Source organism: Bufo gargarizans, chromosome 1 (genome assembly GCF_014858855.1).
Source record: "Bufo gargarizans isolate SCDJY-AF-19 chromosome 1, ASM1485885v1, whole genome shotgun sequence".
Lineage (NCBI taxonomy): Eukaryota > Metazoa > Chordata > Amphibia > Anura > Bufonidae > Bufo > Bufo gargarizans.
The window spans coordinates 604863897-604880375 of record NC_058080.1 but is presented as its reverse complement, the minus strand read 5'-3'; the positions used below and the strand labels follow the sequence as shown (position 1 = coordinate 604880375).

The following is a 16479-nucleotide window of genomic DNA, read 5'->3' as shown; positions in this document are numbered from 1 at the left end:
GCAGTAAAGTCTTATTGCCATCCAGTGCAACTAAACCTTCTGTAAATGTCTGTTCTCTTTCTCTCGGTTATTCTCTCAGTTAAGATGTTCTCTGGCAGTTTGTGTCCTCAGGGATTAAGGTTCCTTGGGCTATGCTTCTCTTCAGGCGTGCGTCTCAGGAGCTCACACATGCACCTATCGCCTCTAGCTCTGAGGACTAGACACTCTATGACCAGCCGATCACCTGGAAATTAGGCTAATGCTGCCAGTGTTAGCTAATTGTTGCCCATACATAACCATTTCGGAATGTACATAGTGCATAAGGAAACATAACAAGAAATCATGAAATTTACCACTGTAGCATGAGGTCAGTTCTTAGCAGTAAATTAACCCTTGCAGTGATCCATTGAGTCACTGCATAAGTGATCAACATTAGGAACCAATATAAGACCCAAATTACACACTAGTGTTGCATATTTCAATGAAAGACAACATGTGGTCAACCATGATAAAACAGATAAAACAGAAGCTTACTAGTACTACTATTTTTATATGTATTCAGCATTCTTTTTGACACCACATAAAAGCAATAGTTCCCTTCTTTTACAAAACAACACAAATATATGATTAACTTGGATGTGGTCACATTTTGTGACCAATAACTAACAGTCGCATAGCTCTCGCATATTCCTGCACAATATTTGAGGTAAGGGATTCCAATACTCCGTTCCAAAATCTGTGCATTTTTACATATTAAGCACTTGCCTTATTACTAACAGATAAACCACCACGTTGTAGAAATAAATACCAGTGCGGGCATGGTGTGGGCGTTCTTCACAAATTCATTACTATACAAGATGATTTTAATTTGCAGCTATTCCTACCAGAAATCCTATACATATCTGCAGGGTCAGCGACTCTATACAAGCTGGGTGTTCCAAGTCTAGACTAGTGGAATGAATTCCGATTTTATTAGCAAATTCAACACTGACATTGCTCGTCTTTCCCTGGAATGAATGGCATGTTCTAACCATGTTATTTAGTGGTTCTGAGCCTTGTAGACTTCTACAAATGCCACATGAGAAGCAGAAGCCAAAACGACTATGGAAGCTTCTACAGAGAACTTCTTTTTCCAGATGTAGATAGTGGGGCAGTTCCTGTAATTATATTGTAACATATCTAAATAGATGGATCCAGGGCCCAGCCTCAAAGCTATTTTAAAGCATTTATGTCAAGCAATTTGTTAAAAAGACTAGTTGGATTAATCCTCTTGATGAGATACAGACCACACGATTCATGAATTTTACTGGTGACTGCCCTCATGGCTTTGTATGACGGAACAGTAATATGGTAACGTAATTTTATGGGGTATTCCCATCTTAAAACATGTTGGCATACCTCTGTAATATGCCATCACTTTATTGGTAGCACGGTCAAAACACTAGCCACTAGAAAACCAGACAATCCTCCAGACTCTGAGATCATAGTTGTGCTGCCTTTGCAATGTATATTACATGCTTGGCACTCAGTAGTGTCTGTTTCTTTAAGACCCTCCATTTTCTTGAAGCCTAGAGGCGGGTCTTCTCTGTACTCTCTAGGGCTTGCTGGGACATATCCTGTTCAGTCCAGCTCTGGCTACTATAGTGACCAGATCCACAGGACATCTTAAAGCTATTACAGATTGCAAACCTGACGAACACCAAAGCCTGTGAGTAAAGGGGTTTTGCTAGTTCAGCTTGTGTAGAGGGATGTTAGACATTGCAGATAGATAATGTGTGTTTCAGTGTAGTAAGCAAGCACATGTTAGTTAGGCCCTATCTTTTGTATTAGCTATGTATAATGTATGTTGCTTGAATTAGCCATGCTTATATTTCTCTTTTTATGTTTGTTTCACAGTTTTACCTCACATATCATCCCATATCATATGAACATTATTGTACACATTCCTGTTCATTATATCTCAGTAAAGATTGCATCAGTTCAGCAAACCAGCGCATCTTTCATTGGGATTCGGTTTATACTTGATGTTAAGCTGTGTACCTAAAGCAACACGCAGCCGAGACATTACAGTAAAAAGGCTTTAAAACGTTGTCAGAAGCAGTTAAACAGCTTTAAATCGTCCTCCGCAGTAAAAGGACTAATAACTCCTTTCAGCCACGTGGAGTGAAACTAATTTCTCTCACTCACTACAACACTGATACTGCCTGTGTCCAGTCATCATCATTATCCACGCTGCCAGCTAAATCAAGATGCAGAACACAGGGAACAGCACTCTGACAGTTAACCCTCAATGCTCCTATAAGGAAGATGGCACACACAGCTTGCCAAGAATCAAGTCTAGATACACAACACTGTCCAGAGCATCCAGTCAAACAAATCTGACTTCAGCTAGCGCCGATTCAGCAAGATCTAAGCGTACTAGTTCTAGACGTTCAGGCATCACCAGTCTGTCATCGGCTAGCGACAAAGCGACTAGGGCAAGAGCAAAAGCAGAGGCAGCTTGCGCCATGGCTTCTTATGCGGAGCAGGAAGCTGAATTGATGAGAGAGCAAGCAAAAAGTGAATCTGAAGCACTTAAAAAGAAAGCAGAAGTGGAAGCATCTTTACACTTACTCAAACAGCAGAAAAACGCGGCAGCAGCCTTAGCCGAGGCAGAAGTTTTCACAAGGGCTGCTGAAGCTCAGTTCGATGGCATAGAAAACCAGACGTTATCCCACAGCGCAATCCAACGCACCTGTGAGTACGTACAGTCACAAGCAACCATGTACACCGATCAGCAGTCCAATGACGCACCTAGGCTTTCATTGACACCACCAGCAATAAGCAACTTTGATACTACGCAACATTGCAAGACTAAATCAGAATCTCAGTGTGGGAAGTCAAGTGGTCGCATGCTTAGAGACCATTCTGCCAACCCTCCAAGAGTGCAAACGGATGCTCGCGTACTCCCTCCTCAAGCAAATACAAGTCTGGATTATAGCAGAAAGACTTACAACAGACGAGAACAACCACCTAAACAAAGTAGATTCAGACAAGCGCCTCATCAGCCTTACCAACCGCAACCATACCCTGAGTTTACACGTGAGAAGCATTCGCCAGACGCAACAAGTGCTATAGAAGTGGCAAAATTCCTGATGCACCGTGAGATAGTGGGCGCTGGTCTCATGAAATTCGATGACCGTCCAGAAAACTACTGGGCCTGGAAATCATCTTTCCTGAGCGGTACCCAAGACTTAAACCTGACAGAGAAAGAAAAGCTTGACCAGCTTGTCAGATGGCTAGGTCCAGAGTCCACTGAGCAAGCCCAAAGGATCAGATCAGTACATGTTCATGACGCAGCAGCAGGACTTGCAATGGTGTGGCGGAGACTAGAACAATGCTATGGATCACCTGAAGTGATCGAGGATGCTCTTCTGAAAAGGATAGAAAACTATCCAAGAATAACAAATAAGGATTACCAAAAGCTGAGAGGTTTGGGAGACCTACTCTTAGAAATAGAAGCCGCTAAGTCTAGTGGATATCTGCCAGGTCTCTCATATCTTGATACAGCACGTGGAGTTGAGCCCATAATCGAGAAACTTCCTTACAACTTGCAAGAAAGGTGGGTAGCTCAAGCTTCAAGATACAAGAAAGATCATCATGTTGCATTTCCACCATTCGTCTTCTTCGCTGAATTCATAGAAGACCAAGCTGAAATACGCAATGACCCAAGCTTTGCTTTCCTGAACAAGAGAACGGCAAGCTTCCCAAAGGTAGAGCAGAAACCTCCAGGGCTTTACAAAGAACGCAGAGCAACAGTTTCTGTAAGGAAGACAGAAGTTCCGCCTGAATCTGCAGCTAATCAGGAAGACAACACAAGGAAGAAAGTTGAGGAGTCAGACAAAATATGTCCTATCCACAATAAGCCTCATCCACTAAGAAAATGTCGCAGTTTCAGAAGTAAGACGTTAGAAGAGCGCAAAGCTTATCTTAAAGACAATCGCATTTGTTTCAGATGCTGCGCTTCAATTCAGCATCTTGCAAAAGACTGTACAAAAACAATACAATGCACAGAGTGTAACAGTGACAAACACTTGTCAGCACTGCACCCGGGACCACCACCATGGAAACAAGAAGTTCAAGCAACTCAAGAAGATCATGGTGGGGAGCAAGGAGAGAGTATAACGCCAGCAGTAACCTCAAAGTGCACTGAGATCTGTACAGAGCAGGGCCGCTCAAGATCGTGCTCCAAGATATGCTTAGTCAAGGTGTATCCAGCAGGTTTTAGAGAAAAAGCAATCAAGATGTACACGGTCATGGATGAACAGAGTAACAGATCTCTGGCAAAAACAGAATTCTTTGACCTCTTCGGAGACAAAGGAAGTCCAACTCCATACACCTTGAAGACTTGTTCTGGAGTTGTAGAGACAATAGGGAGAAGAGCAAATAACTACATCATCGAGTCTTTAGATGGAAAGACAAAGGTGACTCTACCTACCCTGATAGAATGCGATGAGATACCAGACGACAGGTCAGAGATACCCACACCTGAAGTTGCTCGTCATCACCCTCATCTGGTGCGAATAGCAGACCAAATACCAGCACTAGATCCAGATGCTGCAATCACCCTTCTACTTGGGAGAGATATTCTCAGATTGCACAAAGTCAGAGAACAGTACAATGGGCCACACAATGCACCATTTGCACAACGCCTTGATCTCGGATGGGTCATCGTTGGAGAAGTATGTCTAGACGGACTGCACAAACCATCAAAGGTAAATGTCTACAGAACACATCTGTTGCAGAATGGTCGTACATCTTGTCTTTGCCCATGTACCAACAGTCTACACATTAAAGAGAGATTAGATAACCCAACACATCATCGGAGTATCCAGAGGTGCATGGAAGACTTAGCCTCAACTGGAAATACAGATGAACTGGGTTGTAAGGTGTTTGAAAGAACACGAGATGACGACAAGCCAGCACCCTCGGTAGAAGATACCCTCTTCCTCGAGATCATGGACAGAGAAGTCTACAGAGACAAGTCAGGCAGCTGGGTAGCCCCTCTACCCTTCCGGTCACCACGCCATCGCCTTCCTGTCAACAAGGTACAAGCAGAGAAACGCTTCAGTTTGTTGCAGCGCACTCTACAAAGAAAGCCAGATATGAAGAAACACTTCCAAGCCTTCATGCAAAAGATTTTTGACAACGAGCATGCAGAAAGGGCACCACCACTACAAGAAAACCAAGAACACTGGTACTTACCAATATTTGGAGTGTATCATCCTCAAAAACCAGGTCAGATACGTGTAGTATTTGACTCTAGTGCGAAGCACGAAGGCATCTCACTAAATGACGTCCTTCTCAGCGGACCTGACCTGAACAACACACTCCTTGGAGTACTCATCAGGTTCAGGAAAGAACTTGTAGCAGTAACAGCAGATGTACAACAGATGTTCTACTGTTTCTTCGTTCGAGAAGATCACCGAGACTACTTAAGGTTCCTGTGGTATGCAGACAATGACTTTAACAAAGACATCATAGAGTACAGGATGAAGGTACATGTGTTCGGAAACAGCCCTTCCCCAGCTGTAGCTATCTACAACCTGAAACGAGCAGCACAGCAAGGTGAAAGACATGGTCAAGAAGCCAAACAGTTCGTCATGAAGAACTTCTACGTGGACGATGGACTTGCTTCTTTCTCCAGCAACGAAGAAGCTATTAACGTCCTAAAAAGTACAAAAGAAATGTTGGCAGAATCCAACATAAAATTGAACAAGGTAGCTTCCAACAGCTACAGAGTCATGGAAGCATTTCCAATGGAAGACCGTGCTAAAGACCTCAAAGACTTAGATCTAGGAACAGAATCACCACCCTTGCAAAGAAGTCTTGGGCTTAGTTGGGACTTAAAGACTGACAGTTTCACCTTCAGGGTCTCCAGAGAAGAGAAACCATTCACAAAAAGAGGTGTCCTATCTACAGTCAACAGTCTTTATGACCCCCTGGGATTCGTAGCACCCATCATCATGCAAGGCAAAGCTTTTTTGAGACAGATCACTACTGAGCAGGAACAAATTGACTGGGACGTACTTCTTCCTGACGAGAAGCGAATGCAGTGGAAGGTGTGGAAAGACTCATTGTTAGAGCTTGAACAACTCTACATTTCAAGACCGTACGTATTTGTTTCCTTGTCTGCTACAAAGAGGAGAGAATTATGCGTATTCTCTGACGCTTCCACTATGGCTATTGCAGCTGTAACTTACCTAAGGGTAATAGACACTGAGGGACAAAGCCATGTTGGGTTCATCATGGGAAAATCTAAACTAGCTCCCAGACCTGCTCACACTGTCCCACGTCTAGAACTTTGTGCTGCTGTCTTAGCGGTAGAGATGGCAGACATGATTACGACTGAACTGGACATTGAGATCCATGCAGTGAACTTTTATACGGACAGCAAGATTGTGTTAGGATATATTCACAACGCTTCAAAAAGATTTTACACATACGTGACCAACAGAGTGACACGTATCAGAAAGTCTACAAGTCCAGATCAGTGGCATTACATCAGCACAGACAAGAACCCAGCGGATCATGGGACAAGATTGGTGTCAGCCGCTGTACTCAAGCAAACTAACTGGTTCGTAGGTCCATCGTTTCTTGGTAAGCCAGAAATCAAAGAGACTACTCAGGTAGAGACCTTTCAGCTCATAGAACCAGATCAAGACAAAGAGGTAAGACCTCAAGTTGCAGTTTGCAAGACTTTAGTTACCAGAGACAGTCTGGGCGCCCATAGATTTGAAAGGTTTTCCAGATGGAAGTCGCTGACTCGTGCAATCGGAAAACTTATCTGTCTAGCCAGATACTCCTCCAGAGCTACTAATACTGATCAACGTAGCAACGACCATCTTGAACAAGCCAAGGTCGCGATCATCAAATGCGTCCAGCAGGAAGTCTTTAAAGAAGAAATTCAAAGCCTTCTGAAAAAGAAAGAGATTTCTCGACACAGTTCGCTCAAGAAGTTGAACCCTATCCTCGACGAAGACGGAGTACTAAGAATTGGAGGTCGTTTGTCGGCAGCGGATATGACTATCCAAGAGAGACATCCCTTCATCATACCTAAGAATCATCACATCGCTCTTCTTCTGGTAAGACACTATCACGAGCAAGTTGCACATCAAGGACGACACTTCACTGAAGGAGCAGTACGGTCAGCAGGATTGTGGATCATAGGAGGTAAGAGACTAGTCTCCAGCGTGATCAGCCAATGCGTTACCTGTAAGAAGATTAGAGGGAAACTTGAGGTTCAGAAGATGTCAAACTTACCTGCAGACAGACTTGCTTCAGATCCTCCGTTCACTCACGTAGGTCTAGACGTTTTTGGACCATGGAACATCTCTTCTCGCAAGACTAGAGGAGGCAGTGCCGAAAGTAAACGTTGGGCTGTTCTGTTCTCTTGCCTGAGTACTAGAGCAGTTCATATTGAAGTGATTGAATCTTTATCCACTTCAAGTTTCATCAATGCCTTGAGAAGATTCTTCTCTATCAGAGGACCAGCGAAATTGATTAGTTCAGACCGCGGCACAAACTTTATTGGGGCCTGCAAGGAGTTGAAAATCATCTCTACAGACTCTGAAACAGGTTCCTATCTTCAAGATCAAGGATGCACTTGGACTTTTAATCCTCCACACGCATCGCATATGGGAGGAGCATGGGAGAGGATGATTGGAGTAGCTCGTCGTATTCTGGATGCCATGCTCCTGAAGGTTGGGTCTACTCGCCTCACTCATGAAGCTTTAACTACACTAATGGCTGAAGTCGTGGCCATTATGAACGCCAGACCTTTGGTTCCAGTGTCTACAGATCCAGAGATGCCATCAGTCTTGACACCCGCAATGCTGCTGACCCAGAAGATGGAACCAGTGACAGCTCCCACTGGAGACTTTGACCTCAAGGACTTGTATACTAAGCAATGGAGACAAGTTCAAAGCCTTGCAGACATTTTCTGGAAGAGGTGGAGACAGGAATACCTGGTGACACTCCAGCCACGCAAGAAATGGCAGGATGACAAACCCAACTTACAAGTTGGAGACATTGTCTTATTAAAAGACACTCAGGCCCACAGGAATGAATGGCCTATTGGACTCATTGTGGCGACTGATCCTAGTGGTGATGCTAGAGTTAGAAAAGTTGAAGTTAGAGTTGTTAGACAGGGCATTCCCAAGGTGTATGCTAGGCCAATTTCTGAAGTAGTTTTACTTCTGTCCAAAGGTTAGTGGCATAACCAATGGTACGCCAGGTGGGGAGTGTGCTGCCTTTGCAATGTATATTACATGCTTGGCACTCAGTAGTGTCTGTTTCTTTAAGACCCTCCATTTTCTTGAAGCCTAGAGGCGGGTCTTCTCTGTACTCTCTAGGGCTTGCTGGGACATATCCTGTTCAGTCCAGCTCTGGCTACTATAGTGACCAGATCCACAGGACATCTTAAAGCTATTACAGATTGCAAACCTGACGAACACCAAAGCCTGTGAGTAAAGGGGTTTTGCTAGTTCAGCTTGTGTAGAGGGATGTTAGACATTGCAGATAGATAATGTGTGTTTCAGTGTAGTAAGCAAGCACATGTTAGTTAGGCCCTATCTTTTGTATTAGCTATGTATAATGTATGTTGCTTGAATTAGCCATGCTTATATTTCTCTTTTTATGTTTGTTTCACAGTTTTACCTCACATATCATCCCATATCATATGAACATTATTGTACACATTCCTGTTCATTATATCTCAGTAAAGATTGCATCAGTTCAGCAAACCAGCGCATCTTTCATTGGGATTCGGTTTATACTTGATGTTAAGCTGTGTACCTAAAGCAACACGCAGCCGAGACATTACAATAGTGGGACCCAAAGGTCCATAAGAAAAAATATATTTGGTCTCTCTTTTTTATTTAAAAGTTATTAGACTTTATTGATAAAGGTTAAGCCCTGAGAATAAATCCCTCTGGTGGGTCAAGAAACCCCTGTCCAATACTGATCAGTAGGGATTAGTGTTGATCGCGAATATTCTAATCACAAATTTTTATCGCGAATATTGGCAGTTCGAGAATTCGCAAATATCTAGAATATAGTGCCATATCTTCGTAATCGCGAATATTCTAAAAAATTTTTTATCAGTACCCATGATCCCTCACTGCAATGAGAAGACTGCAATATCTTTGACTTTAGGAGTAGTGTTGATCGTGAATTTTCGTATCGCTAATTTTTATCGTGGATTTTTCGATTGCCAATTTTCGCAATCAGGAAAATAATGACGAGATCTCGAATTTGCGACTATATGGCGAATATTGGCCCAAATATTCACAAAATATCGCAAATTCGAATATTGCCCCTGCCGCTCATCACTGGTAGGGATTTGACTTCTGATTCTGAAAATGAAGAGGCCACAGTGCTGGTTTAGTGCTACATCCCCTTCACTGTTGTTGCTGTAGAATGGGACGCTGGCAATCTACTGTGCATGGCCCCATTAAAATAAATGGGTCTCACTGCAGTTCTCTGTAGTGTCAAGTGGCTGAGAGAACCGCTGAGCAGAGAAAACTTAGACAGCCCCTTTATTCTCAGAATCAAAGGTGGCTCTAGAAGTAAGACCCCCCCCCCCCCCCCCACACACACACACCAAAAAATAAATAAATAAATGTCATTGGATGGGAATAACCCTTTTAATAAATTTGTTTGGGATGCGATAACCATAAACTGATCACTCAACCAGATCAGATCTTAAAATGTATATAAAAAACAGTTACATACACACACATACTTTTTAGTACAGTTAGAAAAAGAAAAAAAAAGCATATATCCATCAAGTTCAACCAGGGCATGGTAAGGAATGTGGGTGAAGAAAAAGGGCTCTCCCCTATTAATCCATTAGAAAGTTTAAAAAACATGAGGCATGAGCCAATCTGCGAAAGAAGGGAAAAATCTCCATCCTGGCCCCAAGTGGTTTTGCTTTATAAGGGAATAAATGTAAAACTCTTGGTGACCCATCCAACCCTTATTGCCAGATTCATACTTTAAAATCCATACACCCACCATACACCTACTGCACAGGCAATATACATCTGCTGACCTGCGTGAACATTATTACACTAGATGAGTCCCTTTTCAGAAGTTATTTTCCTACATTTATAATTTATAACTGGTATTATAATAACTAGTGTTGAGCAAAGTGAAACATTTGAGGAGTAATTCGGTCCAAAGTAAACTTCAATTTGCAATGAAGCCGAATTTCCTTGCGCTTCATGATAACAAATCAGGTTTTCCTAAAATGGCTGCTGCATGTGTAACAAAGTAAAAGTATGAACGTGAGCCCGGGGACGTGAGACCATCCATAATGACGTGCAGCCCGCCAATCCGCAGGTAGCCATCTCCTGTGATGTCACAGCCCTATAAAAGCCTAATCAGACGTGGTTTCCACCATTGTCCTGTGAGCTGAGCATAGGGAGAGACGTGGCAAATGCTCATGTGCTAGGGACACTGTTGCTGCAATAATCTAGCAGCCATGTTTGATCCTTGCACCATGTTCAGCAGGTGATATGTTGTGCTCCTGATGAAGGGGCTTTGAATACCCCAAAACACGTCAAGCTTTTTTGAAATAAACAACTTTGTATCCTACTGAGAGTCCACCAGGTCATCCACCTGAAGGACACCAAGGGGACCAATACTCTACATGTGATCTCGACGAGGGTTTGGCGTCAGGTGTCTTGAGTTTATCCTGCGCCACCCTCCCTGGTGAAGTGAGTAGCACACAGAGTGTGTATATACACCCTACTGGGTTCTATTCTCATATATACCTCATCAGTCTGATGTAATTGCTTTTAATAATAATAATATATTTATTTTATCTGCTGTTTTTATGAAGAGCCCCTCTCTTCATCTATTACCCGGCCGTGATTAGTCGGGCATTTTGTGCAACTGCCGATCACTCTTTACTGCGGTCTTTCCTTTTTCCCTGATTCCTCACATTGGACTTTGGGGGCTCTTTGCTTTTACCCATAGTTTTGTTAAAAAATATTCAGTGTTGAGCTCTTTCTGACACTGCCCATTTGGCTATTATCAGTGATATGTGTGTGTATTAATAGCTGTCAGTCACCGATAAGATGTTCCCCGTGTACAACTGGGGTGAGTAAAAGCAAAGACTTACATGTATAAGTTACAAGTTTTACTGACACTTTTCCCACAAAACTATATATCTGCTAAACTCCACCTGCTCTATAACATGCTGCCTGCACATAGCTTTGCATTTCATGGTGGCTGATTCCCTTTAAGTAGACTTCTATTTTTATTCTACAGCCATGGAACTTGACTTGGCATAGTGGACCAAGAACTTGATTCTCTTTATGAAATATTCCCTACATTCTAGTTCTGGAGGTTGAGGTGGAGGACACATCCAGGAGATCCATTGTGCCCAATTTGGCTTAGTTATTATTTTTTCATGAATTGTGTTGTACTTGGCTGATATATCAATGGGTGTTAGAGATGGATCTGTCGAGATGGTTTAGCGACTGATTTGCATACTGCTGTACAGTATATGTTATCTGAAAGTGTTCTGCATGATATATCTCTTGTTTTTAATTGTCCTGTGATTAATTATGAATTTTATTCTTGTGGATAGTCATTAAGATTTTTTATTTTTTTATATTTAGTACTGTGAAGTTCTGGAGGGAGTCATGCGATTGTATTGTTGTACTACCATCGGTATGGGTTTGTTAAAATCAGGTGGGGGAATTGAGGGATGTCTCTTTTTGTAGGAGTACTTTCTGGTTCTGTCTTTTGAAGTGAGTACATTCAATACTTTTCACTTACAAAGCCTCCTTCAACCATTAAAGAGACTGTGACATGATTAGTGATGAGCAAAGTGTTCAAAAATCTGATTCTGCTGCTTTGCCGAATTTTACTAGAAAACTCGCTTTGTAACGAATTACTTCGTCACGAAGTACATTTCTTTGCAAGTAGTGGGCGCAATTACACGGAGCAGTGTTTGCGACGTTCCCCATTATTGTAGCCCTCAGATGCCGCGTTAATAGCTGATCGCAGCATCTGACAGCAATAATACAGTGTAAAATGTTTTTAAAAACGTATAAAATCAATCGCCTGGTGACGTGATACAGGATTTCATGTGAGATCTTTAATCAAGATGACGGCATACGGATATTCCCGCTCCAATTGATGAGGTAAGTATGATTTGTTTTATTTTTTACTGCCATTCAGGGAAAATCGATTTGCTACCACGAGGCACAATGAATTTTGGCTTCACGGTAAATCGAATCTTCCCAGAAATTCGGATTGATTCGTGGAGTTTGATTCCCTCAACACTAGACATGATGAGTCAGTGTGAGAACAATTCTGAGTAGTATTTTGATGTAGTGTATACGAGAGACTGATGAGGGGTATAGTAAAGAAAGAATTGTCCAAGTTTAGACTAGAGTTACCCATAGTGCAAATGAAACTACAGTATAGCTCTGGCCAGAACGTCCTTTGCTCTCTATACACCCCTTCTGTTGTGGGACCCCTGTTCTAGTGATTGGTGGGGATCTCAGCAGTGGGGCACTAGAGATCAGACACTGTCAGACAACTGCTTTTAGATGGTAGATATTGCCATTCACTCAGCTCTGCTTCTTTGTATTACAGCATATCTAACATAGTTTAGCAATGTGGGCCAAGTGGTATTTTGCTCAGTGTTAGTAGTAAATGGAGGTCTAGCTTGCTGTTTTTCAACGTTATTGTAAAAATATTAGGAACATTAGTTGTCTTTAATATAGTGCTGCATGTATATCATTTTGCATTTACTAACCTAAATATCACGTTGATAATGCTATAGGTATTTGCATGTTGCTACATTTCTCTGTACTTTCATGTAGATATCAGCTATTATAAGCTAATTGTGGAGATAAAATTATATCTTTTTATTTTTGATTTCTCCAGGCATAAATCAGTTGGTGGATCAATGAAGATTCTGTTCAGTGATATACATCCTGAAGAACATGACATACAAGAATTTTTCTTATAAGTCTGACACGATGATAAAGATGTCCAGCAAAAAATCTGCAGCAGCACCAGCATAGGCCATGGGTCTTCCATGACCTTACATCTACTGTGTCTTTTCTTCTCCGTATGGATGTACAGACAATGATTTTTCATGCTGTGGGTACTTTTGAGTAACTGTAGAATTTATTTTATATGGACCACTTTTTTTCCTACTGGATGGCATGGACAGTGATTGACAGTATGCCTTGGTTCCAGTTCTATTAGAACGAGTAATATCTTGTTTTACTGTTTTCATCAGCTTCCGCTATAATTACTGTATATGATATTTATTGCTGACAACAGGTTCGTCCCATTGTTACCAAACCATTTGACCATTATTATGCCCCATTATTTTAGCTGGGTTTTGCGAAACAGATATTGCCAGTTTAAAAATGTTATGCAAAACCCTCGGAGAAGAGTATCCAGAGATTCCCCACAAAAACGCAACTTATGAGGAAAGTTTTGCCCAAAATTAATATTTTATAGAAATGGCCGAACAGGTCAATTATTATTATTTTATTCTCCTTTTTTTATGCTACTGTAAAGGTCCATGTTATGTGGTTGTCAAACCATATCTTCCTCAGTCATTTTTAGTAACCACATGCATTCCTCGGGTAATTACTCTGAGGCATCTATAATTATGACTCTATGTTGTACCATCCCTCTGTTATTCCTACTAGAAGGTTGTGATTGAATTGCCAGCAGTCTGCAATAAAGGTCCAGCTGGATGTTACCAGTTGGGAGTGAGTCCCTGCACAGTCTGCCACTGGCAGTACTGATTGGATAGCGTCAGGGTCTCCCCCTTCTGGTAACACCCAGTTGGCCCTTCATTGCAGACTTCTGGCAAAGTATTTATAAACTTCTAGTAGGAATAATAGAAGAGTGACATAACATAGAGTAATAGGAAAAAATGCATCTTATTTAGGGAATGAAAGTAGTTACTACAACTGACATGTCAGGAGAGGTGACTGGTCCTCTTTAAGATCTCAGGGTTGTGACTGAACAAATGCACCTTCATAAACCTTCACAATCCATGCCAATACACCTGCACATACACACATGTATACCAAGACTTAAAAACTGAAAAATGTTAAAAGAAGGCATAACATTCATGTCATGTGTGCCCAAGGAATAAATGGTATCATTACCGACATCCCGGGGATCGATCAAATAATTTATTTGCAAAATCCGAGCATTCCTGATGTCAGATGCCAAACCAGTACATGACACGGAGCACATACACAATGTATTGCTCTCCATCTTTTCTCACAATATTTTAGATGTAATATTTAATGGTATAAGTACTTTGAAGTGACCTTGACAGCCATATGATTGGAAAAACCTGGATATTTTACGCTGCCTTGGATAATGTCCTAAATTCTAACAACATCCAGCCTTATCAGAGAATTTTATGTTCTAAATAGTAATTTATGTCTTTCACCCTTTAAAGTTAAAAGCAGAGAAAAATGACTGTGACAAACACAAACAATTGGACTGTGCAAAAAAATAAGATCAACATTTTCTCCTAGAGCGTGAAGGGTAACTGTAATTGAAAGAAGATGCCTTAATAAATAAGGCTTTGTAGAGACACGGCCGTTGTGTTATCCAGACTTTTAGGAAATATAATTGCTTTTGTGCCCTAATCAAGCATATTACCTAATTTCCTCTGTTCCTCCGTGATTTTAATGTCAGTTAAAGACAAAAGGCCAAAATAAATAACTTCAGATGACAAGTTGACTATGTGACAATTCCTTTAACTGATAAAGGCACACTGATCCATTATCCTCAATCAGCCTCCATGGCCCCTTGACAGTTTATTTCATGTATGCATTCTACTGTGATATACACCATGTGACTTCTTTACACTTTTTGGTACAGTACTGTGTAGCACTGGTCCCAATCAGTGGATTAGGAGCCACACGTGTCTCTTAGGTTAGAGTACGACCGCCTGGTGTCACCGGCCTCACGCTACAAAGCCATGCCCACCCGTGGTCTTAGGATTACCAGAATTTGGTACCAGAGTCAAAACTGTGTCATATGCCGTATACACTAGAATAGGAGCCATATTACACAGTAATATCTTTAAAAGGGTTTTCAGAGAATCTACTGCTGATGGCCTATCCTCTGGATCGTTGGAGGCTCGTCCGGAACTCCCGCTCATCGGCTGTTTGAGAAAGCACTGGCGCTCCTGTGAGTGCCATAGACTTCTCTCTGCTCACCAAGCACGGCGCTGTCCACTTGATTTGGTATTGCAGCTCAGTCCCGTTCACTTAAATGTGTCTGAGCCGCGCCTAGGTCGTGTGACCTATACTGATACGCAGGATAGATCATCAGTAGTAAAGTCTTGGAAAACCCCTTCTATTGTGATGTTTATTGTGGCTTAAAATCAGCTATAGTATGGGAAAGAGGCTAGTGACCTACAAGAGGTTGAGGGCGTTTGCTTTACCGTATATCAATCACAGAATATCAACTTAAATCTCTGCACGGCTAGCACTAATGCAGCACAATAACAGGAGGGCAGTAGCTTTAATATTATGTTTAAACTATATTTAAAGGTGTTATCCCATGACTAATGTAAAAAATTAAAGTCAGACTTCATACAGTACATGATAACATCTTTCTAGCAAGGCTGGAACCAGCCCTGTACCTGACATGGATCCAGAGATCTCCCCATTCATTGTTCTGCTAGATTTATATCAACCTGGCAGCTCAAGGGGAGTGTCTTTTCTCCCTATGACAGCTCAGGAGGCAGTTGAAGGATGAAACTGAGCATGTGCGGCCTTCTCAGTGAGCAGGAAAAGGAAATAACAAAAAGAACAAACAGCAGGTGGCGCTATACAGATACATTTTATTGAATAACTCTGGGGCTATACTAAATTTTTAATTACATGCAATTACAAAAGTATTCAGATCCAGGTGCTGGTTTGAAAACTGTAGAATGTTTTTCATGGGACAATCCCTTTAATTTATGGACCCAATGGGACCATTCTATGGCTGTTCATTTACATGTCTGCATGACACAACCTCTATGCCTCTGCAGTTGCCCTCAAGAATCTACTCCCTAGAGACAGAGACATATAGGGTCTAACAGGGATTTGCTAAAGGCCTTAGTTCCTGTAAGGGTGGCCCTTTTCAAGGACAGTGGTGTGCAATATAGGAAGTGCACTATTCCCTAATCCATTTTGCTTACACTGCACATACTGTAACAATTCCCAAAATATATAGCAAGGTATATACTCTACACAGATAGATTGCCCAAGTGTTATGCTACTATAGGGATGTGTATCGCTATACTACAACCACATTGTGTTAGACTACACTCAAATTGAGGAACATGACTGACTATTAAGACATCAGTGCAAAAATGGATTAAAGTTCATCAGTATTATAATATGCAAGTTAAAAACAAGTTCCTCTAAGAGAAGTAGTCAGGGTCCCTGGGTCCTATAT

At 41.7% G+C, this 16479-nt stretch overlaps 1 protein-coding gene across 5 annotated transcripts in view; it reads left to right on the top strand.

Moving 5' to 3' along the window:
- The window catches only part of LOC122924616 (synuclein alpha interacting protein), a 231610-nt gene extending 215834 nt beyond the window's left edge, over positions 1-15776 (top strand). For 2 of the 5 annotated variants that reach the window (XM_044275887.1, XM_044275889.1), the window contains one exon: positions 12928-15776. In XM_044275887.1, coding sequence (XP_044131822.1) covers positions 12928-13012 — 85 coding nt within the window. In that variant the 3' untranslated portion in view covers positions 13013-15776. Of the gene's footprint in view, positions 1-1875; positions 8483-8670; positions 8979-12927 lie in introns of those variants that run through there. The other 3 variants (XR_006387416.1, XR_006387415.1, XM_044275888.1) reach the window with 3 other exon arrangements.
- The last annotated feature ends 703 nt before the right edge of the window (positions 15777-16479 follow it).